Source organism: Schistocerca cancellata, chromosome 2 (genome assembly GCF_023864275.1).
Source record: "Schistocerca cancellata isolate TAMUIC-IGC-003103 chromosome 2, iqSchCanc2.1, whole genome shotgun sequence".
Lineage (NCBI taxonomy): Eukaryota > Metazoa > Arthropoda > Insecta > Orthoptera > Acrididae > Schistocerca > Schistocerca cancellata.
The window spans coordinates 1,124,809,748-1,124,834,406 of record NC_064627.1 but is presented as its reverse complement, the minus strand read 5'-3'; the positions used below and the strand labels follow the sequence as shown (position 1 = coordinate 1,124,834,406).

Genomic DNA, 24,659 nt, shown 5'->3' with positions numbered 1-24,659 from the left:
TGCATCAGGGCTTGCTACAGCATGGAGTTGGTTGTTTATGCACAAGTGGCCAGACCCAGCTGTGGGAAATGAGCATGGGGAGAGCTGTTTAGTAACCGTTTCATGCTTAAAGTAATACCATTTTGTCTCCTTGTGTGTGAACTGGTTATCTGTCAGTTACTTCATTTGGAGCAAGCTTTCCGAATGTTGGGACTCTGCTCTGCATAACTTGCCTTTCTTTGTTATAGAGGCCTGTGGGTCAAGGTGCTGTAGAAAATCAGTTTTGGACGTGAGTATGATAGTATACTAACTGGGGCATCATAGTTTTGTTGAACATGCACTCACACTGCTCATTGTTCTACCAATAGCAGAATGCTCGTTCATTATATCCACCACTTCGTGTGGCTGAGCCGTGCGGGGTAGCAGAGCAGTCTCAGGCGTCTTGTCACAGTTCGCGTGGCTCCCCCTGTAGAAGGTTTGAGTCCTCTCTCGGGCATGAGTGTGTGTGTTGTCCTTAGTATAAGTTAGTTTAAATTGCATTAAGTAGTATGTAAGCTTAGGGACTGATGACCTAAGCAGTTTGGTCCCATAGGATCTTACCACAAATTTCCAAATTTGGTGTGGCTGATAGTGCAGTGAACTGTAAGTTGTGTCTTCTTGTTGTAATAAGATGTTGCAGTCTAAGGATCCTCAAGACATGAAAAATATGTTTATTGTAACTTGCATTTACTATAAATTAGTTGTTCAGTACTGAGACTGTCACTAACTGATTTATTATCACTGTTTAGAGAAAAAAAAAAGATTTTGTTATTTCAGCTTGTTAAGTTTTAGTAGGCTAGTGCCCTTGGTCTGATCATCTGTTTAGAAAAAAAAACAGGCTAGAGTTACCTATCAGATCGACTAGTGGTGAAGGTCTACATGCACTACTATCTTAATTAGATGTTACTCTTTAAAAATTGCCTTTTGAATTGGTTAATTATCATGAGCTAGTGGTCTTCATAGGGACTTAAGGTTACTTTCTTTTTTAAAAAGGTTATTTTCAATTGTTGCCTGAAGCTTTCTTTTAGCAGCACCAAATCTAGTTGATGTTTCTTAGTAAACTTCCCTAATTAACTGCAGTGTACAAGGTCCATGATTTTATTGATTAAAAGTTTCTGCTTTAAAAACTGTCTTCTGAATTTGTTAATTCATGTGAGCAAGCACTCTTCACTGACTTTCAATTGTTAACTTTAGTGGGCCAGTGCTCTTAGCTCGAGTACCCATTTGTATTTTTCTAGCACGATATGTTTGCTGCCTGTTTGGTCTGATTAGTTGTGGTAACTATTTACACCATTTCATTGATTAATGGTTGATGTTTAAAAACTGTCTATTGGCTGCTAAATTATGTCTGAGGTAGCGTTCAATGTTATGTATAAGAGCAAAACTCCAGAATGAGTTTCAAGAGCAAAACTGTTTGCTGTCAAATTTAATTTACTGAGCATGGTACACCATTGCAGTGTTAATGGTGATCCTCAGGTCTGTGTAAATCTCAGTAATCTAAGAAGTACTTTGAATCATTTACTTAGATCCACCAGCTATGTTCTTGAAACTGTTGTTATTTAAAAGGGTTGTTTCCTGGACATATACTGTGAATGTGTACTACCACTATATGTGTTACAAGAACTTTGGTTATTTTTGATAAAAATAAGTATTATTATGAATTTCTCAGAATGCTAATTGATGCATATTTATGATGTCTGTTTTTGGGTTGTAATGATTAAGTTTTGGAAATCTAATAGTTCACTGCCTTGTACTCACGTAGTCTTGTATCCTAACAAACCCACACAAAAGGCAAGGCAGCCAAATCTTGTCCCACTACCCTTTCACATATAGTAGAGCTTGCAAGGTTACAAGGGATACTGTAATAGTATAACTAATTTTCTGGCTGTGGTAATGTTTACTGTTGAAGAACAGTTGGGGTGTAGCAAGCACAAGCCAATATATTTATGGAGTCACCTTCTTGATAAAGAGAGGAGGCAGCTTATAACAGTTTCATACTGGATTACTTAGTTACATAATTGCCTATGACTCAGTGCATAACTTGGTACATATGTTAATAATGTAAGGTGTGCTTGTCTTGCTAATCGTTGGATTTGCTGGGTATCTGATCACTGAAATAGGAGTACTCCATAAATATAAGAGCTCTTCAAAATAGTTCAAAACTCAAATTTAAAGCGTAGTAGCAGGGATAATATTTTGGACATTAAAAACATGTTTTATATAAAAATTAAGTTGTAAGGATGTTTGAGAACCTCTGCATAATAAGTTATTGTCTTTTATTGTGAAGGTACTGTTCAGTTTTCGATCTATGTAGAGTATTCGTATGCCACACCTTTTAAGCAAAGACGCGATTAAACAAAAGAAGAGGGGTGAAACTGCCAAAAAGTGGAGTGCCCTTAAATATGTAAATAATCTGATGATTGTCTACAAAATAATATACGGTATTTAGTTTTACATATTTTAATATTATAACACTGTAAATGCATGATGCACATGTTTATAAATAATATATTTGATTAATATAGTGTCACGTGGCTGGACACAGGACAGAGGATAGGGGACAAAGGTTGGTGTCTTTTGATCGTGGTCCGTCGGTGCGGTTAGGTCAGTGCCGCTTAGAGCTGCCGACATAGTATCACGTGGCCATCAGTTTGTTTTTTGGATGTGATTTAGTAAAATAAAAACATTTTCATTCTAAACTGTTGTCAGTGTAAATCATTTGTGAACGATCGTGATTTAGACAAATACTTGAATTCATTCACTGTTGTACTTAGGCTGGCTATTTACTCAATATAGGGCGTGAATGCAACTGTGCACAACCAAACCCCTTTTGCAGATGAGTCATGATAAAAGGTTGTGTACAAGCCCGAGTGAAGTTGCAAGCTGCATGCCCTTGGGAAAAAGAACCACTATAGTCTTTTCCCCCTTGCGTTCAGTTATTTGCAGTTCCAGCACAGCAGGGCTGTGTTAGTTGATGTTACAAGACCAGATCAATCAATCATGCAAACTGTTGTCCCTGCAAAACTGAAAAGGCTGTTGCGCTTCTTCAGGAACTACATGTTTGTCTGGCCTCCAAACAGATACCCCTCAATTGTGATAGAATCTACAGTGAGACTATCAATAATGTTGAGGGATGAAAGCCAATTCATCATAGCAAGGTCGTCCGCCCCCGGCAGCTGAGTGGTCAGCGCGACAGAATGTTAATCCTAAGGGCCAGGATTCGATTCCCGGCTGGGTCAGAGATTTTCTGCACTCAGGAACTGGGTGTTGTTTTGTCCTAATCATCTTCATTTCATCCCCATTGACGTGCAAGTCGCCGAAGTGGCGTCAAATCGAAAGACTTGCACCAGGCGAACACTCTACCTGACAGGAGGCCCTAGCCACATGACTTTATTTTTTTTTTTTTTTTTATTTATAGCAAGGTCCATGATTTGTAGGGCTGGTAAAATATATTACTGTAAATTTGAACTCCCAGTCTTTATAATAAATGGTGATACTTATTTTACAAATGGATATTAGCTCACATGATGTTGGCAAAATCATATGAGAGTAAGAAATTCAACTCTCAATATTTTTGTGATTAACATGCCGTAAGTGATTACCAATCATACTGCTGGACTCAGTGCAATGAAAGTAAATAAATGAGTAATGGGTTTAGGGGTAACATAGTCTAATACACAATTTCAAGTGTTTAGGTACATGTCACATACATACAAAATACATAACTGTGTAACAATTACTATAACAAGTAGCATAATTACTGGGAAGAAAAATTATTAGTCATCAATGGTGCAAGTCACAACAGATGGAATAGTTCCAAATTGCTATTTCACAGCCTCCTCTCTGTAGTGTAGCAAACACCAACCGTCTTTATCACCAAGATTGACTCTCATATAACTATTGAAGCCCCAGGTGTGAGCAGCTAGAATAAATGATAGTTTATGTTTGAGTCTTGAAGAAGATGGTGAAGAAGCTGATGTCTGTGTGTGCTCTCACCCGCTGCTGTACTCAGTTTCCCCCAAATGCTCACACAGATTCAATGCCCCACTGATGGTCTCCACAGCCTTCAGCAGCATCAGTTTCCCTTCGCTGCCCCCTGAAAAACTTTCTCATTGGTGGATTTTCATATAACACTTTTCCTTTCATTACATATCTAGCAACATTCACGTTCTTACAAAATCTGTAGTAGTTTCATACTTTAACAAAAAGAAATCAAAACAGTGTTTCTCCATAGATAACTACCAGTAGTGTAAAGGTATACTACAATAACAAAATACTCACACTGCAGATTTGCCCTGTAGAGCCCCCACCATTGGCTTTTCTTGTTGGTTTAAGTGAAGCTCACCCCATTATTTCTATAGATGTTTCATGAAATACTCAAATCAAAGGAGAACAGCACTGGGTTAGGATCGAAAAAAGCCATCAGACAAAAAACAAATTTCCCATGCCTTATCTTTCCAGTCTCCCACCACCTCCCAGAGCCCCACCGTCCAGCCACAGAGGAGCATTCTCCTCATACCTCAGTACCACACAGGACTGGAGCAACTGAATTACATTCTCCACCAGGGTTTTGAATGCCTCTCGTCATGCCCTGAAATGAGAATTTCTCTTCCCACCCCTCCCACAGTGGTGTTCCGCCATCCACTAAACCTACACAATATACTCATCCATCCTTACACAACCCCTGCTCCCATTCCCTTACCTCATGCCTCATACCTCTGTAATAGACCTAGATACAAGACCTGTCCCATGCATCCTCCCACTACCACCTACTACAATCTGGTCACAAACACCACCTATCCCATCAAAGCCAACACTACATGTGAAACCATTCATGTGATCTACAAGCTAAGCTGTAACCACTGTGCTGCATTCTATGTGGACATGACAACCAACAAGCTATCTGTCCACATGAATGGCCACTGACAAACTGACCAAGAAACAAGTGCACCACCCTGTTGCTGAACATGCTGCATGATATCCTTCATTTCAATGACTGCTTCACAGACTGTGCCATATGGATCCTTCCCACCACCACCAGCTTTTCTGAATTGCGCAGATGGGAACTTTGCTTGCAATACATCCTACATTCCCATAATCCTCCTGGCCTCAACTTTCGTTAGTCACTGTCCTCTCCCATCCAGCCCCTTCCCTGCTCCCATTCCAGCACTATGCAGCCGTCATTCGATCAACACACCCAGTCTTTTTATTTCTCTCATTTTCCACCACTCTCCCCCCCCCTCCCCACCTCTCCCCTACCCGCTGGCTAACCTGTAGCACTTCACTGTCCTTCACCCTCACCATACTATACCTCCCCCTCCCCATCACAGCCTCCTCATTACCCCCACCCAGTCGCCACTCTCATCATGCATTGGTGCTGCTGCTCGCAGTGTGGTTTCAGTTTCCTGAGACTGTAGTCATGTGTGTGAGTTGCATTTGTGTGTGTGCGTGTGTGTGTGTGTGTGTGTGTGTGTGTGTGTCTTGAAGAAGGCCTTAATGGATGAAAGCTATAATTGTGATAGTCTTTTTGTTGTGCCTATCGATGACTCAGCATCTCCTCTATATGGTGAGTAGCAACTTCCCTTCTCATAATATAGTGTTCATAGATTTATCTTTAAAAATACTTTAGTAGTTCTTCAGTAATGATTTAGTTTCAAAATAGCTTTCCACCAACCATTTCACCCCCATAGATATTAAAATTTCCAAGAATTCTGAAACACGTTTCTTTTTTGGAGGTATGTACCGTCTGTGCAACTAAATGAAGGCAGTTTTATTGTTGCCATACGCGTTTTGCTTCATTCATTTGGGAAGCATCACCAGTGGCAATTTCCAGTGCTGTTAACACATGTGTGTGTTCCTGGAGATGTATTTGTTGTTCTTCGTACTCCAGCTGGCCGATTTCAATGTATGTTGAATACCAAATGGAAGTGAAAGTGAAAAATGTGATGTGACAAGATGTGGCTGGGTGGGTTCATTCTGTCGTCCTTTGTCTCCGTACTCTCGCTCAGTCACTTTCATCGAACAGTTCACCCAACTCTACATTTCTTCCTTCTGACATCCCTTCACTCTGCAGTAGTAGATACATGCTAGGCAGTGTAAAGCAGTGTTGATGAAACCACTACCTAATACCTACCACACAGAGGCTGCATAACTCAAGTTGCAGATCAGTTCCTGTAAGTTCATATTCAAAAATTTCGGGCGTTCAGAGGATGAAGTTTAATTTCAGTAAGCATTTGAAAATTCTATTGAAACGGCTTTTTATTCTTAATAAAGTACAAGATATGGCTACCAAGTCCATATTTAAAAAGGCAAAGGCTCAATCATTACAAGTTCAGTCTATACAACATATTTTCACACGAAAAAGCAGCCAGAAATTCTGCAAGTCTGACCCGATTAAATTTGCAATCTAACAGTTGCTGACCCACCACTACTAGTGAGTAGAACATTTGGTCATTTCAGAGGTCTTCCATGTTAGAAGTGCTCGCCAAAGTATTTCATGCCATGCGGAATTGTCTCTCCGACCAAAAGATCACACGCTTATAAAATTTCAACTAACTAATTCAGAGACATCACACTTCCCTCAAAATGTTCATAACTTAAACTGCTTTAGTCACGGCACGTTCCATCTGAAATGATCTCACTAGCTCTTCATTTTACATACTATTTTCACTGAGTCATCTAGCATGGTGTTACTCGGAAGTAGGTTAGCGAGCGACTATCTCTATGCTCCTCTCCTCTTTGCCTATCTAACTACCTGCATGAGGGAACCGCTTAGTTCTGATTAGCTACTGATCTGAACGACCAATCAGAATGATCCTTCCAGATCATTCTCGCTGCAAAACTTGCCTTAGCCAACCACTAATCACATAGTCATTTATGTCATTACAATTTCAATTCCTAATACATTTTTTAATAAAATAGAAACTTTTTATGCTTCAGACTTTTGTTCTGGCTGCTCTCTTACAAAAGCAAGCACATATCGACATACGTCATCAGCCTCGTGGTTGCAACACAATATTCTCATGGTTCAATTTTATAATGTTTTACATAAAATGACATTAAGTTTTAATGTATGTCCCGCATACAGTCTCTCATGCATTCCCATTTATTCACACAAAAATATTTAGCAAATAATAATTTTGAATGATTTTTATACTACATAATATAGAGTAATTAAAGTTTTGAAAAGAAAATTCCAATTAAGTGATTTTATATACTGTGAGCTTTGTTATGACTTCAGATGATAATAAAAAGTTATTGTTCCTAGCTGAGTTTTGAAACATAAGTGTCAGATTTAGGACATTAAGTAATTTTCTCAATCTCTGTAACTATAATAGATAAAAATCTTAAATTTTAACAGGATCCCTTCCTTAATAACAAAAGATTGCGTACCAAGTTTGAACAAAATTGGATGATAATTACTATGGTTTATTTAGATTCATAGGGGGTATGAATTTGTGTACCAACTGAATGTTACTTGAGACCATTCTCATGGCTGGTAACATCAGCTGCGCTGTGAGTCAGAACGAAGAAAAAATGTAGCCATCCTGAAGCCACCATGCTACATGGCAGTGTGCCTTATTGCATCAAATGTTATTTCGTAATAACTTACTATGTTACATAGTATGTATGAAACAGTGCCAGAAATCGGCCAACTGGAGTATGAAGAACAACAAATACACCTCCAGGAGCATACACGTGTGTTAACAGCGCTGTAAATTGCCACTGATGATGTTTCCCAAATAAATGAAGTGAAACGCACATGGCAACAAACAAACTGACTTCATTTAGTCGCACAGACGGTAAACACCTCCATGAATTTAAAGAAACTAAGGGAAAGACGGAAAACATAATAATGACATGTTTCTTTATTTCTGACTGAGGATCATATACCAGCTTTCATAGGTCTAGCTTCAAAATTGCCATAATAGTGATATATTTTCAATAAAACATTTCATCCCCTATTTCACCTCATTAGGGGTGGAATTTTGAAAAATCCCTTCTAAAACAATGCCTACAGTGTAAGATGAACACACACTGCAAATTTCAAAGTTTCTGTCCTTAGTGGTTTGTGCTGGGCAACTATGAATCAGAGAGTGAATGAGCAAGTTAGTCAGTTGGGACATTGCCTTTTGTATATAGAAATGAACTGAAAGTCTGCAAACTGAGATCTGTAGTTGTTGGGCATGTGACGGATGGTAAAGCACTGATGAATGCAGGGAAAGAACATCCACTACAATGATGCAAAACAGTTCCATGAAACAAAATGGGGCAGAGAAATGAAAATCCCTTAGAAAGTCAGCCCCTAATAATGGTATGCTGACACCAGTGATGAAAAATTTCCAAGAAGCCTTCTCTGCTAACCCAAAGTACCTAAATGTTCATTGTAGATAAGTTGATATAGTTGCTACTCCAGTGTTCTGGCAAAAAACTGAATGAATGCAGACTTCACTGCATCACATTTGTTGATGGCTGGGAACAATATAACATCACTGATAAGTTTTGCATGCTCTTTGAGGTGGCACAGTAAACTGATGGGCTTTTAACTGTCATCAGAAATGCCATGATTATGCAAAATGCACTTGGTGACAGCAAACAAGATGTTTGTTGTCCAGGATGGAAGGATGGCAGCTTGTGGGATGAATTGAGCTGCACAGGGCTGCTATGAAATTTCTGAGGTCCAAGTAGCACTGTATTTGGTTGGAAAGTGGTGACAGATGTGCACTCGTGTGGAGGCCGCAGCTTGTCTGTAAAACCTGGGAATGTGTCCATGCGCAGCCCAACTGGATTGGCTGCATATTATGATGCGCCATCTGGTTGTAAGAAATTTGTGCAATAATGTTCTATCTTAACGTGAGGTATGTAAAGTGTTAGTTATACATGCAATGCATGCAGACAATGTAGGACTTTTCCATGTTGGTTTTACAAGTGCTTCATAATAACACAAATCCATATTGTAAGTGATGTTACAAAGTATGAGTGTTATACAGAACTTGTATTGTTAAAGGTTCCACATTGCTTTACTTGAAAAGAGTGATCAATTACTTTTTGCTGTTCAGGCAGAACATATCACTGTTCCCAATGCAAGCCAGAATCTATTGTTAACAGTATTTCTCTTTTCAATAGCATTAAATTCACAATTGTGAGAGATTATCACTTCTCAAAATTTGCAAAGCTAAAATTGATTCAGCTGTACTGAATTAGCTGGGGATAGCTGAACTATATGTGCAGTACAATGCTGAATTGCTAAAAATATGTCCCCTAACTAGACTTCTTATCAAAAATAGTATACAAACATGTAATGGCAATAATGAAACAGACTGATGTTATCTTTGGAAACAAGTACCTTGTGTCTCTTCTTTTGCCTCTGAAATGTCTTCTTTTGATGTAGTTTCTTCTTTTACCTTGGGAATACCTTCTTTTGACTTCTTGAAAGAAACAACAGGTAACTGGTACTCCTGGAGCCTTACAGATGGTCTGGGAGATGACTGTTTAACTAACGTCTGAAACAAATTATTTATTTAATTAATGTATATGAGTCTTCAATGAAATGATCAAATAAATACAGAAAACTTAAAACTATAATGTAATAACCTTCTCTAGAATATTACTGTTAATAAAAATAAGGCAATATGTCTTTTTTTCCTAATAATACTATTCAAGTAAGCAGTTCAGTGTTCAGGTAGCAATCAAAAATAAGTAAAGGTATCTGCAGCTTAGTGATATATATATATATATGATTGGTCAGGAGCAGAGGAATCCTCTGTGTGTGCAAGATCTGAGCATTCAACAGAGGGTGGGATTACTGATAGTTGGGAGCTCCAATGTTAGGCACGTAATGGGGTCCCTTAGAGATCCCTTGGAGATATGCCTGGGGGAAGGAATCCCGAGTGCACTCTGTGTGCATACTGGAAGGGGTCATTCCAAGTGAGGAACAGGTGCTTTCAGATGCCACGACAAGCAGAGGGTGCAGCCAGCTGTGGGAGGTGGCTCATATTGGTATTAACGATGTGTGTCACTTTGGGTCAGAAGGGATTCTCTCTGGTTTCAGGCAGCTAGCTGAAGCAGTAAGGACTGCTGGTCTTGCTTGCAAGATGAAGGCAAGTGGAGGGTCTGAATCAGAGACTCAGATGGTTCTGCAATGGCATAGGTTGCAGATTACTTGACTTGCACCATTGGGTAGCTGTTTTCCAGGTTCCGCTAAATAGGTCAGGAGTCCACAACACACAGGAAATGGCTATATGGGTAGCGGGGCTGTGTGAACGGAATTGGGCAGTTTTTTGAGGTTAGAGAGTCTCAGGCTAGTGCAGAAAGGGCTTCAGTTTCAAAGGGCACAGAACAAACACAGGAAGAGGGTAGACATAGGAACAATCAATATTGTAGTTGTAAACTGTTGTAGCTGTGTTGGAAAAGAATCTGAGCTCTGAGCGCTAAATGAAAACACTGAATCTCACATTCTTATAAGTATGGAAAGCTGGGTAAAGCCATAAATAAGTTCAGCCAAAATTTTTACGCAGCTCCTAACTGTGTTCAGAAAGAATAGATTAAATATGGTTGGTGGTGGAGTGTTTATTGCTGTCAGAAGTATTACCTGTTATTGAAATTGAAGTAGATAGCTCCCATGATCAGTTTGGGTAGAGGTTGTAACTGACAACTGGAATAAATTAATAACTTGTTCCTTTTACCGACTTCCCGGACTCAGATGATACACTGCTGACAGTTCAAAGAAAACTTAAGTGTCATTCCAAATAGGTACCCAACTTATACAACTCTAGTTGGTGGTGAATTCAACCTACCCTCAATATGGTGGTGAAAATACATGTTTAAAGTCGCTGGTAGACATAAAACATTGTCCGAAATTGTTCTGAATACCCTCTCAGAAAATAATTTTGAATGAAAAGTTCAAGCACCCACTCGAAAAATAAATGGCTTTGAAAACATATTTGACCTCTTAGCAACAAATAATCCTGATAAAATAGGGGGCATCATGACAGATACAGGGATTAGTGACCACAAGATTGTTTTACCTACACTGAATAGTGTAACATTCATACCCAGCAAAAATAAACACAAAATACATCTATTTAAAAAAGCTGATAAAAATTCCCTTCCTAAGAGACAGCCTCCACTCTTTCCAGTCTGACTATGTAGGCATAGTCCAGATGTAGTTTAAGTACACAAACCAGGTCAGAACACTATTGTAAAAGCAATGACAAAAGCATACCAAATCCCCAAGATTGGTGGAGTTTTACAGAAGCTCTAAATTTATAATGAACTTCAGTGTGAGATGCATCTGATAGTTTCTACAGTGAAACTCTGTCACAAAATCCGGTAGAAAACCCAAAGAGATTCTGGTAGTAAGTAAAGAACATCAGCATCAAGATGCAGTCGATACCTTCACTGCATGATAACAATGGTTATGTTATTGATGACAGTGCAAATAAAGCAGAGTTTCTAAATATGGTTTTCCTAAATTCCTACATAAAAGAAGATGAAGTAAATATTCCAGAATTTGAATCAAGAACAACTGCCAACATAAGTAACTTAGTGATACGAGGGCATTTCAAAAAGTAAAGATACAATGGCTTGCAGTCCTTAAAAAGAACAATTATTTAGAAAATGTCAGTTACATCTTATTAACTGGATAATATGTTATTTTTCGACATAATCACCCCCGTTATCCAAACATTTGTTAAGTCGGTGCACAAGCTTTTGTATCCCACAGTCATAGAAGATTGCTGCCTGTTGTTGGAACCACATTTCAACTTCATCTTTGATCTCTTCATCATTGTGGAATGATTTTCCACCAAGATGTGACTTCAGGTAACGGAAGACATGGAAGTCGGTGGGCGCAAGGTCCGGCCTGTATGGCGGATGGTCCAATACGTCCCATTTGAATTGTTTGAGTAGTACTTTGGTTATGAGTACTGTGTGAGGCTGAGCATTGTCATGAAGCAAGTGGACTCCACTTGTCAGCATTCCCCTGCGTTTGTTTTGAATTGCCCTTTGAAGACATTTCAAAGTCTGGCAATATGCAGCAGCATTAATTGTCATTCCAGGAGGCATAAACTCCAACAGAAGAATGCCTTGTCTGTCCCAAAAAACAGAAGCCATGATTTTCTTTGCTGAAATCAACATTTTGCATTTCTTGGCTTTTGGTAAATTCAAATGGCGCCATTGCATTGATTGTTGCTTGGATTCAGGTGTATGGTGATAAACCCATATCTCGTCACCTGTCACAATGTGATCAAGGGACTCATCACCTGCTTCAGCATAGCGTGTGAGGAAGTTGAGTGCATAGCCCATCCTTTTCTTTTTGTGTTCTTCTGTTAACAGTTTCGGAACCCAGCAAACACACAATTTCATGTACCTTAGCTTGACAGTCACAACGTCATAAAGAGTTGTCATTGACACGTCCGGTATGATCTGATGCAATTCTTTCAATGTGAGACATCTATTCGCACGAATTGCTTTCTCTGTTCTCTGAAGAAGGGCATCAAAGATCACAGATGTTCGACCTGTTCTTTGTTCGTCATGAACATCGGTCCTACCTTCAGAGAAATGACGACACCATTTCGTTACATTTTGTCGATTCATAATGTTCCCATAAACAGAAACAATTTCTTTGTGAATATCCACTGGTCGCTGACCTTTTGCATGAATAAAATGTATGAGAGAGCGCACTTCACATTTGGAGGGATTCTGAATCAGTGCAGCCATTTTAAACACAACCTACTCCAACCAGAAGTAACGTTCAACTGCCGAACGACCACGAGGAGAAAGCTAACGGTTCAATTGTAACACCAGTGTTTCCAACTTGCTCGCCAAACCTCTTCTGTTCCTCTGGCGTACAGTGTATCTTTACTTTCCGAAATACCCTCATAGTATTCTCGGTGTAGCAAAGCAGCTTAAAGCACTTCAGAAGGGTAAGGCTTCTGGTCCAGATTGTATACCATCAGGATTATTTCAGAGTATGCTGATACAATGACTCTATACTTAGCAGTCATATGCATTCACTTGCATCTAACAAGATCCATTCCTAAAGACTAGATAGTAGCACAGCTCACATCAATACGAAAGGAAGGAAAGAAGAGTAATCCGCAGAATTACAGATTCATATCTCTAATGCTGATTTGCAGCAGAGTTCTGGAACATATATTGTGCTCAAACATTATGAATTGCCTCAAAGAAAATGATTTATTGACAAATAACCAACATGGATTGAGAAAATATCATTCTTGTGAAACACAACTAGCTCTTTATTCTCACAAAGTAATGAGTGCTATCAACAGGGGACATCAACTTGATTCCATATTTTTAGATTTCCAGAAGGCTTTGGACACCATTCCTCACAAGTGACTTCTAATCAAATTGGGTGCCTATGGAGTATCATCTGAATAGTGCAACTGGAACCATGATTTTCTCTTAGAAGTGTTACAGTTCACAGTAACTGACAGAGAGTCATTGAATAAAACAGAAGTAATATCTGGCATTCCCTAAGGAAATGTAGTAGGCACTCTGTTGTTCTTGATCTACATAAACAATTTAGGAGGCAGTCTCAGCAGCCCACTTAGATTATTTGCAGATGATGCTGTCATTTACCATCATGTAAAATCATCAGATGATCAAAACAAATTGCAAAATGATTAAGACAAGATATCTGTATGGCAATCGTGTGAAACCCAACTCGCTTTATTTGTTCATGAGACCCAGAAAATATTAGATACAGGCTCCCAGGTAGATGCTATTTTTCTTGACTTCCGGAAGGCGTTCGATACAGTTCCGCACTGTCGCCTGATAAACAAAGTAAGAGCCTACGGAATATCAGACCAGCTGTGTGGCTGGATTGAAGAGTTTTTAGCAAACAGAACGCAGCATGTTGTTATCAACGGAGAGACGTCTACAGACATTAAAGTAACCTCTGGCGTGCCACAGGGGAGTGTTATGGGACCATTGCTTTTCACAATATATATAAATGACCTAGTAGATAGTGTCGGAAGTTCCATGCGGCTTTTCGCGGATGATGCTGTAGTATACAGAGAAGTTGCAGCATTAGAAAATTGTAGCGAAATGCAGGAAGATCTGCAGCGGATAGGCACTTGGTGCAGGGAGTGGCAACTGACCCTTAATATAGACAAATGTAATGTATTGCGAATACATAGAAAGAAGGATCCTTTATTGTATGATTATATGATAGCGGAACAAACACTGGTAGCAGTTACTTCTGTAAAATATCTGGGAGTATGCGTGCGGAACGATTTGAAGTGGAATGATCATATAAAATTAATTGTTGGTAAGGCGGGTACCAGGTTGAGATTCATTGGGAGAGTCCTTAGAAAATGTAGTCCATCAACAAAGGAGGTGGCTTACAAAACACTCGTTCGACCTATACTTGAGTATTGCTCATCAGTGTGGGATCCGTACCAGATCGGGTTGACGGAGGAGATAGAGAAGATCCAAAGAAGAGCGGCGCGTTTCGTCACAGGGTTATTTGGTAACCGTGATAGCGTTACGGAGATGTTTAACAAACTCAAGTGGCAGACTCTGCAAGAGAGGCGCTCTGCATCGCGGTGTGGCTTGCTCGCCAGGTTTCGAGAGGGTGCGTTTCTGGATGAGGTATCGAATATATTGCTTCCCCCTACTTATACCTCTCGAGGAGATCACGAATGTAAAATTAGAGAGATTAGAGCGCGCACAGAGGCTTTCAGACAGTCGTTCTTCCCGCGAACCATACGCGACTGGAACAGGAAAGGGAGATAATGACAGTGGCACGTAAAGTGCCCTCCGCCACACACCGTTGGGTGGCTTGCGGAGTATAAATGTAGATGGCAACTGATGCTGAATTATGAAACATGTGAACCAATCCACATCAGCGCTAAAAATTTTGGTCACATGATAAACCACATAAATCTAAAGGCTATAAACTCAATTAAATGCTTATCCTTAAAGTGAAGGATCACAGTGGTAATGTTGTTGGGAAACCAAGCCATGATTGGGATTTTTTGGCAGAATTCTTAGAAAATATATCAGATCCACCGAAGAGGCTGCTTACACTATGCTTGTTCACACTCTTCTGGAGTATTATTGTGCAGTGTGGTATCCACATCAGATAAGATTGGCGGAAGGTGTCAAAACTTTCAAAGAAGAGCATCTCATTTTATATTTTCATGAAATAAGGGAAAGAGTACCATGGATATGATACATGAATTCGTGTGGCAGTCATTAAAAAAAGGAGTTTTTCAAAGCAGCAGAACCTCCATCATGAATTTTCAGTCGCCAACTTTCTCCTCAGAGTTTGAAAATATTTTGTTGGTGCCCACTTACATAGGGAGAAATAATCATCATAATAAAATACGAGAGATCAGAGTTTGCACTGAAAGATTTAAGTTTTTGTTTTTTGTGCTCTTTTAATATTTGGAATGGTAAAGATGTAGCTTAAAGATGGTTTGATGAACCCTCTGCCAGGCACTTAATTGTGAACTGCGAAGTAATCATTTATGTGCAGATGTAGAAAAGCTTGCCAGGGTGTTGCAGGATAGATTATTCTATGGCTCCCAGGAAAAAAATTGATATGCACCATTTATGAGTTAATTAGTACTGAAGTTGCCAATCAGGCCACTGTATGTGCAGATTCAAGTGGTTCACCATATACAATTACTATCAGTTATACTCACAGCATACATGATAACATGTGAGACTGCTCCAATTCAGCATGGGTTTGATCCCATGTCCAGTTTTTGTTATCACTCTCTCGCTCAGCTTTAGGAAAGCAAACAAAGAGCATGTTTTGTGCCACTGTCTCTGGCATGCCCCTGGAATTTGCATGTGCAATGGTTTAATTGGCTAACTTCAACACTAATTAACTCAGAAATGGCGTACCATATTGAGTATGTTTCTTAAGAAGTATTTGTCAGCACAACCTACCTTGCAACACCCTTACAAGCTTTTCACACTCATAAAAAAAATCTACTCACCAAGCGGTGGCAGAACACACACATAAAAGACCGTTATGATTGGCAAGCTTTCAGAGCCAGTGGCTCCTTCTTCAGGCATAAGGGTTGAAGGGGAAGGAAGAAGGGCGAAGTCCTGAGGTCTGTCTAGGAAAAGGGGTTGATTTTGGGAAAGTCACCCAGAATCACACATCAGGGGAGACTTACTGTACAGGATGAAAAGGAAAGACCTGAAAGCTACTGCAATTTTCTTAATCATTATGTGTCTGTGTGACAGCTATCCATCAGTTACAATTAAGTGATTATATTTCCTTATTTTTGTTTCTTCTTTCTTTCCCATAATTTACATTAAAATAATACATAGAGCAATGTATTTGTGGTAATGTACTTTTATACTGTTAATTCATCACTGTAATACAGTAACAGATATCTACCTATAGATGTTTTATCCAGAAAAAAGTCTCTCAATTTTCATATAAATTATGTATCTTGGAATTATTATTTATCTTATTCAAACTCACCAACCTGGGCCTGACACTGGCAAAACAAGGCTTTCCTGTCACAACAAAACAAATGGTTCAAATGGCTCTGAGCACTATGGGACTTAACATCTATGGTCATCAGTCCCCTAGAACTTAGAACTATTTAAACCTAACTAACCTAAGGACAGCACACAACACCCAGTCATCACGAGGCAGAGAAAATCCCTCACCCCGCCGGGAATCGAACCCGGGAACCCGGGCGTGGGAAGCGAGAATGCTACCGCACGACCACGAGCTGCGGACAGCAAAACAAAAACTATATGGGATATAGTGAAGACAGAGACAGGTGGCGACAAGAACGAAGAGGAACAGATAGCTCTAAAAATGAAGGAGACATTGGTAACGAGTGCAGGTAGTGTTGCAAACTTCTTAAACAAGTACTTTGTGTCTGTTATTGACAGCTTGGGGTTATCAGGTACAGTAAACAGTTCAGTGATATATCTGAGAGCAGTCTCTATAAATAAATGGAAATGACAGTCACTTCTCCCAAAAAAGTTGCATCCATCATGAAATCCCCAAAAATATTTGAAAAGATTCAAATATCTTCTTAAGCATCTGACTGTAGATAATATATTGTTCAAGTCACAGTTTGGGTTCTTAAAAAGAGTTCTAATATATAGAAGACTAATTACACTTACAGTGAGAATGCACTTAATTCATTAGATAACAAAGTAGAGGCATTTTCTATGACTTGTCAAAAGCCTTTAATTATGGGAATCACAACATCCGCTTAAGTAAATTAGAATGTTATAGTGTCATGGCAGTACTGTAAAATGGTCAAGTCTTACGTAACTAACAGGAAACAAAGGATTCACTGCAAAATACCTGTGGAGTAAGCAATCAGTCTTCATCTTATTGTCCTCTCATCTGTTACATTGCCAGATGCTAAGTTTGCTTTGTTTGTTGATGATGTAACATTGCAATAAATAGCAAGTCAAATACAGATTTAGAAATGGCTGCTAATAAAATTTTTACTGACATTAATTAATTGTTTAAAGCAGATTCACAGTCTTTAAACTTTGAACAGACCCACTACATGCAGTTCAGAACCTGTAAGCTATTTCTGTCCAGCACCGAAGATAGAAAAGGACCAAGAGTCCCAATAAAATCGAAGCTTACAAGCTCGATTCTACTATCATGTAGGAGCAAACTGGTTCCCCTATTTCCTATCATGTAGGAGCTAACTGACCCCTATCCCTCTAAAAAATGAAACATAATGGAATGTTGTCAAAAAGAAGATACCACACAAGATGGCATCTAACTCTCTGCATGAATCTACCACTCTTAGGAAAGCACGTAGGCCTTTGGATTCTAGGAAGTCCATACCCAAATGCTTAAGCAAGCCAGAGACACTTGCAACTTCTGCGTGAAGAAAACAGAAACAGAAATATTACTTCAGTACAATGAATGTCAACTCATTATTCAAAGTTGGTAAACACAAAATATGATGGACGACCACAACATAATCCTGACACGGAAAGAAATGGTATCAGGATGAAGATACAATGTACATTGAGAGGTGTAGGATCTATAAAGGAAAGTGAGAAACGAAAATAGGCAAGAACATATCACTATTTGGGACAGCTTTCACTGTGAGTAAGAATCAGTCTTTCACTTTTCACTGCAGTAACAAAGGCTACCTCCTGAGCAACGTATGTGCACATAATAAAGGTGGCGACAGACATAACCCAGAGAAAGTTGAACAATTTTGGAACTTTTTAGAGGAAAATATGGAGAAAATACTGATGAAGATCATTAATATTTTACTGTGTGACTGCTTTGCTCGAAATAAAAGCACAATATAGAAAGTAATGTACCAAGATTTGACTCTTTAAACAAAATGACTGTTGTGATGCTAATTTTTCTATGAGGATTTTGATGCCTTCATAGTCTTTTGAAAATATGCAATATTTGGTTTGATACACTGTAGTACTTCTAAGTTTCCTTATCTGTCTGAAGTTAACAAGAACATTTTGTAGGATTGTAATTCAAAAACATCCTGCAAATTTGATTTCAGGAACAGAGAAAGTTAAATAGGAACTTAATTTTGGAAAAATATAGTTTTGAAAAAATATTGTAGTAGTATATCATTCATGTCAGTGGGAAATTTCCTATAGAAGTACTCATTTCATAGGTGGCACTTTATGTTCTTTGTAAGCAGTTTGTAATTTAGTTGTTTTGTACATATGCCTTTGGTTATGAAGAAAATCAAAAATGGGCAAGATGGAAGTCAGGTTTCTTGCACCAGACTCACAAGGAACCCCTAGAGTGCAAGGTCAGAAGTTCAGCTTTAAGTAAGGCTCATTTGAAAGCAGATGAATATTAGCTGTAATGATTCACTATGTGCATCAGGAGGGTGAAGGAAGATTATTGTTTTTGAGATGCAGAGATCAACCCTCTATGGCATGTATTTATACAAAACGGACATCATCAACAATCAAGAAATAGAAGCTGAAGCAATGAATTAAAATTTGTACCACAGCCAGGACTTGAACCCAGGTCTCCTGCTTATTGTGCAGATGTGCTAATCACTACCTCACCACAACTTGGAGGCTGTCACAGATGCATGAACTACCAAAATCCAATGCCCTCCTTAACACAAACATCCGTTCACACGTTCAGCCCTTTTCCCCTGCTTTTCCTTTTTTGTTAGGGAAGGCATTGGATTAGGGTACTCCATGCAGGTATGGGAGCCGTAATGTTATGGTGTTGCAGTGGTTAGTGCATCTACATAGTAAACATGAGACCTCAGCATAAGTCCCAGCAATGGCACACATTTTAATTCAGCTGGGACTTGTATGTCTCCAAGAAAATATAACTCAATCAGATTCAAGAAATGTTCAAAACAAACCTTTAGTTATGTAATTTGAAGGTGGAGGGGACATGAAGGAAAGGAAAGGGAAGGAACTATTGACATAAGTGAAGGAACTATTGACATCAGCTGCATCGGGACTTTTTGTGGAATGAGGAGTGACAAGTGGAAATGTTTGCTAGATGGGGATTCGAACGCAAGATCTCCTGCTGACAAGGCAGTTGCGTTAACCATGCTCAGATTCAGTGTTTATCACAATTGCGAGGACTATCTCTGCACATCTGATCACTGACCCACATTCCCACCTAGTGTCATCTAGCTGCAGCCCTGTCCATGTCCTCCAAAGTTGCTACTTTACAATTCCCCCAGGAGATCGAATGTACTTTTGCATCCACATTGAAGGTGGTGGATACATTACCCAGTGAGGTGAATCAATTATATGAATGCATACAAACAAACCATTAACTTGCACCATGAACACTGAACAGAAAATGGCATTCCAATGTGATCACAAACACTCATACCATCAAGATTAAAGGTGAACTTCTTGAGAGTTACAAACCATGCAGGACATTCAGCAAAGTATCCACTGTTAAAGAATGCACATGGAATCATATTGTGTAACAGGGTAATGAGAACACAAGGGTAATGAGAACACAAGGGTAATCAGAACTGATGGAACGTGATGGCATGCAACCAAATGTGAAACAGTATGTTGCAGAGTTTATAGTGAAACTGGCTATCCTTTAAGTTATTACTCAGATTGTGCAATATGTTTTATAGTCACAGAAAATACAAACATCCAGAGGTTGACAGCCAATACAATTTCTATGGGTTTGTGACTTCATAGTCAATATATAAAACTACTGATAGTTTTGTCTGCAAATGACCTCCTTCAGGGTGTTTTTGTTTACTGCTGTATGATAAAACTTTGCTTGTTATATACCTGCAGATGTGGCTGTTATCTAAATCTGATAGGCTGTTAAGGATGAAGGTGAGGTATGTTAGAAGTTTCTATTATTTCTTTTCATTGGTGGAAACCCAACTTTTCACTGGTGTTCTCATTACTGTTTGTGATTGGTGGAAATCGGTGAATGGAAAACCAGATGACAATTGTGATGTCGTGCTGTTTTCCTGCTTTCTAGTGTTGGCTGAGGCATGCCAGTACTCTATGTATCTGCAGGACGTCTCCTGTGTACCTGTGTATTGTTTCACATGAACTGTCATCCCGTAATTCTGTTACTGATGGCAACCAAAACGTCAGAAGTCAGTACCCATCTTCGCTGTTCATGTTGGTGGGTCACTTGGCTATTTTTATTGCGTCTCTAATCTTCCTCCTGAAGGTAAGAGGCTGTTTCACCAGTAAACGAGCTTCACCAAAATCAATCTGTTTGCCGGACTCATCCTGGTGTTCTGCACCACTGACTTGGTGTGTTGTCTTAGTCGGATATATCTTTTGTATTCAGATATCTGTGTGCTTATGGGTCACCCCGTCTCACCTACATACACTAATCCACATTCCCATCTGATTTCGTAAACTCCAGTAGCGTGTAGTTTGTCAACTGCACCTTTCATTGCGTGAAGAAAATCTTTTATTCTGTTGCTGTTCCAAAAATTGGCTTGACGCCTGCTCGACAAAGAATTTTGCCCACCTGGTAAGTGACACATTGAACGTATGGTAATAGGGTGATATTTTGTGCTTCCTTCTGCTCTATTGCCTTCATCCTTTGTCACCATAGTTTTATCTATTAGATTCACCCAATAACAATTGGCACCAAAAATTGACTTGAGATGTTTTAGTTCACCCTTTAGATGTCCTTATCACTGATCCTATGAACCTTCTTGGTTAAAGTGTGCAGGGCAGATTTCCTCAGCTTAGATGATGATGATAGGAGGCATATAGGCACCTGTCAGTACTTGTTGGGTTTCCATATACTCTATGGCCCAGTTTACTGATCAAAATGTATGGCCTAGTTTACTGATCAAAATGTCAGGTTTCCACCAATGAAAAGAAATAATAAAAACACCAAAAAGAAACATCACTCCCCTTCATCCTTAACAGCCTACCAGAGTTAGATAATAGCCACATCTGCAGGTATATAAGAAACAAAGTTTTCTCATTCAGCAGTAAACAAAAACACCCCGAAGAAGGTCACTTGCAACAGTGACTGAAACATCGGTAGTTTTATATGTTGAAAATGCGATCACAAACCCAGAAAAATTTTACTGACTGTGACAATGGTCATGGAAGCCTAAGTTTATATTTATCCAGAGGTTGAATTTGTCCAGTGGTTACAGGTGATACGAACTGCAATGTCACACACTTTTCAGAAGGGATAGCTTGCCTTAAGGGAGTATGATTTTTTTGCTCTGACTAAGAATCAAGCCAAAGCAAGTTATTTTGTCCAGGTACAGGCCAAATGCAGTGTTCATACCATAGTTATAGTTCTCTTATGCCCATTTTTCTACTGTTGTTTGCTGTGATATAAATATTCCCTACTGACCTTACAAGATCATTAACACGAAAAAGGATCATAGGGGGCACAGCACTTCCAACTTCTTGCAGTGCAGTAAATAACTTTACAGGCAACTTACCATTCAGATTAACAGTAGGCATACTTGTATATGAAAGCATTAAGGCATTGATGTTAGTTGATCTTGATACAACTCCTTTGCTACCTCTTTCAGGGTTCCTTTCATATGCATTTCCTCTTGAGACCCTGATTGCTCACAGCTGAAAACAAATTCCTTACTGAATGATAGGAATAGTTTGTTTATCTCATCTAAACATTTTTGGGCATATTTCACAGTTCGCTGTGCATAAAAAAGCTGAAGCTTTGTTTGAAATCTCATTATCTTACATCTTCCAATTCTGTAGCACTGTTTGAAGTTATGTAACCATCCACCGCTTCCCTTGAAACCACTGTAACCTACGTTGCATGCAATTTTATGTGCATAACAGAGTAGGTATCTATCACTCAAATCCTGTAAATTCTATAGTGCATCCCTGCAACATGCAAACACCAGTTTTTGTAACAAGTGTGCCTTGTCCTCCCTTGAATATCCATGGTTTTTCTTATGAAATGCATGGTCAAACAGCTGCAGATTTATTCAAAATCTGTTCATAATAGTTTTTTACTATGCTGCTTATGATCTTCCATGTATATAATTATATTTAGTACCTGCTTCATGGACAAAAACTGTCCTTTATTACATTTCACTTGAGATGGGATTTGCGGCTTCCTGTCTGACAAGGACTCATCTTGCAGAAATGCCAATATTTCATCCACCACTTCTTTCTCACTCTATGAAATTACTTGGGTTCCTTCAGGATGAAATGTCAACTTCAGCAACTGCTGTTGTAGATAATGTCATGTTTACTTTGTTTATAGTTGCCATTTCTCTGTTTTGTAAGAACACCATCAGCGCTGCATCACTGTTGTGAGTTACTCATCAACAAAAAAGTTCAACTATGCTCCATAGCCTCGTGCTGTGCTCATGATTGGGTACCTACAGTTCCGCTCCCTGTTGCCAATACTGTGGTTGATGGTACACAATATGTGGGGTGTCGAAAGCCATCAACATAATTGGCCTTTCACAACCTCACCTTCAAGGGGTTCCTTGTCACACAGTTATTGCATTCTGCCATGTTGTGCAGTAAAAGCAGTTCAAATGATTTTGCTCATCTGAAAAATGCATATATATTGACACAACCCTGTAATAATATATTTGACTGGCCTTAAAAATATGATGGACTGAAGTTCAGTTCTGTTTGTGATGCAGTGTGAAGCCTTGTAATTGTGACATTTTATTTTGACAAGGAAACATACTTCCATGTTTATGTGAAAATATACAGCGTATCATGAATGTACAACTCATACACACTTTTAAGGAAATAAATCAAAGGATGTATAATTGTCTACATACCGCATTCATTTCTAGAATATCAGCTGTGCATACACTGTAGACAAATGAGAGCAAATATTTATTTCCTTTGTACCATATTTCACAACCATGCATGTTAGTTACACTAAAATAGTGATTTATCAGCCAAATGAGTGCTCTGGAACAAATTGACAGTTTCCATCATTTCATAAATTGACAATGTATATTCATATATTATCAGAGAGAAAGAAGTTACAATATTGCTGGCTACATCCAGGGATCTTTGGTGAAAAAAAAAACTGACACTTTCATCAGTTTATGTGTTTCAGAGAAGCAGAAATTGTGTACAATGTCTATGTTAACCCTTAACTCACGAGGTGTGGTCTCTCAGACCAAGCAAAAATTTTCGAACTTGAGCACTGCAAAAATTTTCGATCTTGCTCTCCAAGGCCAGTTGTGGTGGGATGCTTCTATACTCCCCCTACCCTCCTTAAATTGCCAAGTCTATGATGTTTCATTGTTGGTTGCATTGTTGTCTTCTGTTTTTATTGTTGACATATGTTATTGATAGGTGTTGGAGTCTCTTAGATCGTGCCTCATGAACTACATACCTGTTTTCTTCAGCACGGTACTGTATAGCTCAAAGTATGTTTCCCAAGTTTGATGAAATTGTTGGTCAGTCTATGGAGGAAGGTGTCAGTGATGTAGATCACAAAATAAATGAAAAAGATGACAATTTTACATCAGCCAGTGATCACAGTGCTGCTATTGAACAAGAGTATCATTCATAGGAAGAACTTTAGGAAAGCTGCGATGGTTATCCGCCTGTTTCTTCAATGAAATACTTAAAGTGTTGGTTAAAATCGAATGTGTTCTGGGTGGTGATAAAAATGTAGTTTCCAGCAACGAACGTCAATTTGACAGACTTTGTTTTTGTACATATCAGGTGGAATTTTTATGCGCAAATTTAAACCCTGGAATTGAGTTTTATTTGGAAATTTATTTGCTACAGAGATTGTATAATTTTTCAGATTGTAAAATTCAGTACTCTAATACTCTATGTGTTCTATTTTAAAGAACCACAAAAAATTATGTGATTTTGTGTGATTAATAGTAAGATGCTGCAGGCTTTGTTTAGTGCAATAAAATAAACTAGAAGCATTTAAACAACATTTAATTGTAAAAATAAATGTTATATTGACTAAATTAAAAATTTCAAATTATTTTGCCTTAAATCTCGATTTAAACATAGGGGTCCCAGAGATCCCACCTCATGGTGTACAGAAAAGCCACCTCACAAGTTAAGGGTTAAAGGCAGCATCAGCAAAGTTAGTTTCAAAAATGACAAAAACTGTAATACGAAAAGAATTAGATGATAGTGGGGTTCCAGGAGATGTGCTAGATCAATCTGTAGGTAGTTGAGAAGAAGTAAGGAATCCATACATGGCAGAT

At 38.8% G+C, this 24,659-nt stretch overlaps 1 protein-coding gene across 1 annotated transcript in view; it reads right to left on the bottom strand.

Moving 5' to 3' along the window:
- Positions 1–24,659, bottom strand: part of LOC126161266 (uncharacterized) — a 322,839-nt gene that overhangs the window by 282,792 nt on the left and 15,388 nt on the right. The window contains exon 3 of the mRNA XM_049917005.1: positions 9,365–9,521. Coding sequence (XP_049772962.1) covers positions 9,365–9,521 — 157 coding nt within the window. The remainder of the gene's footprint in view (positions 1–9,364; positions 9,522–24,659) is intronic.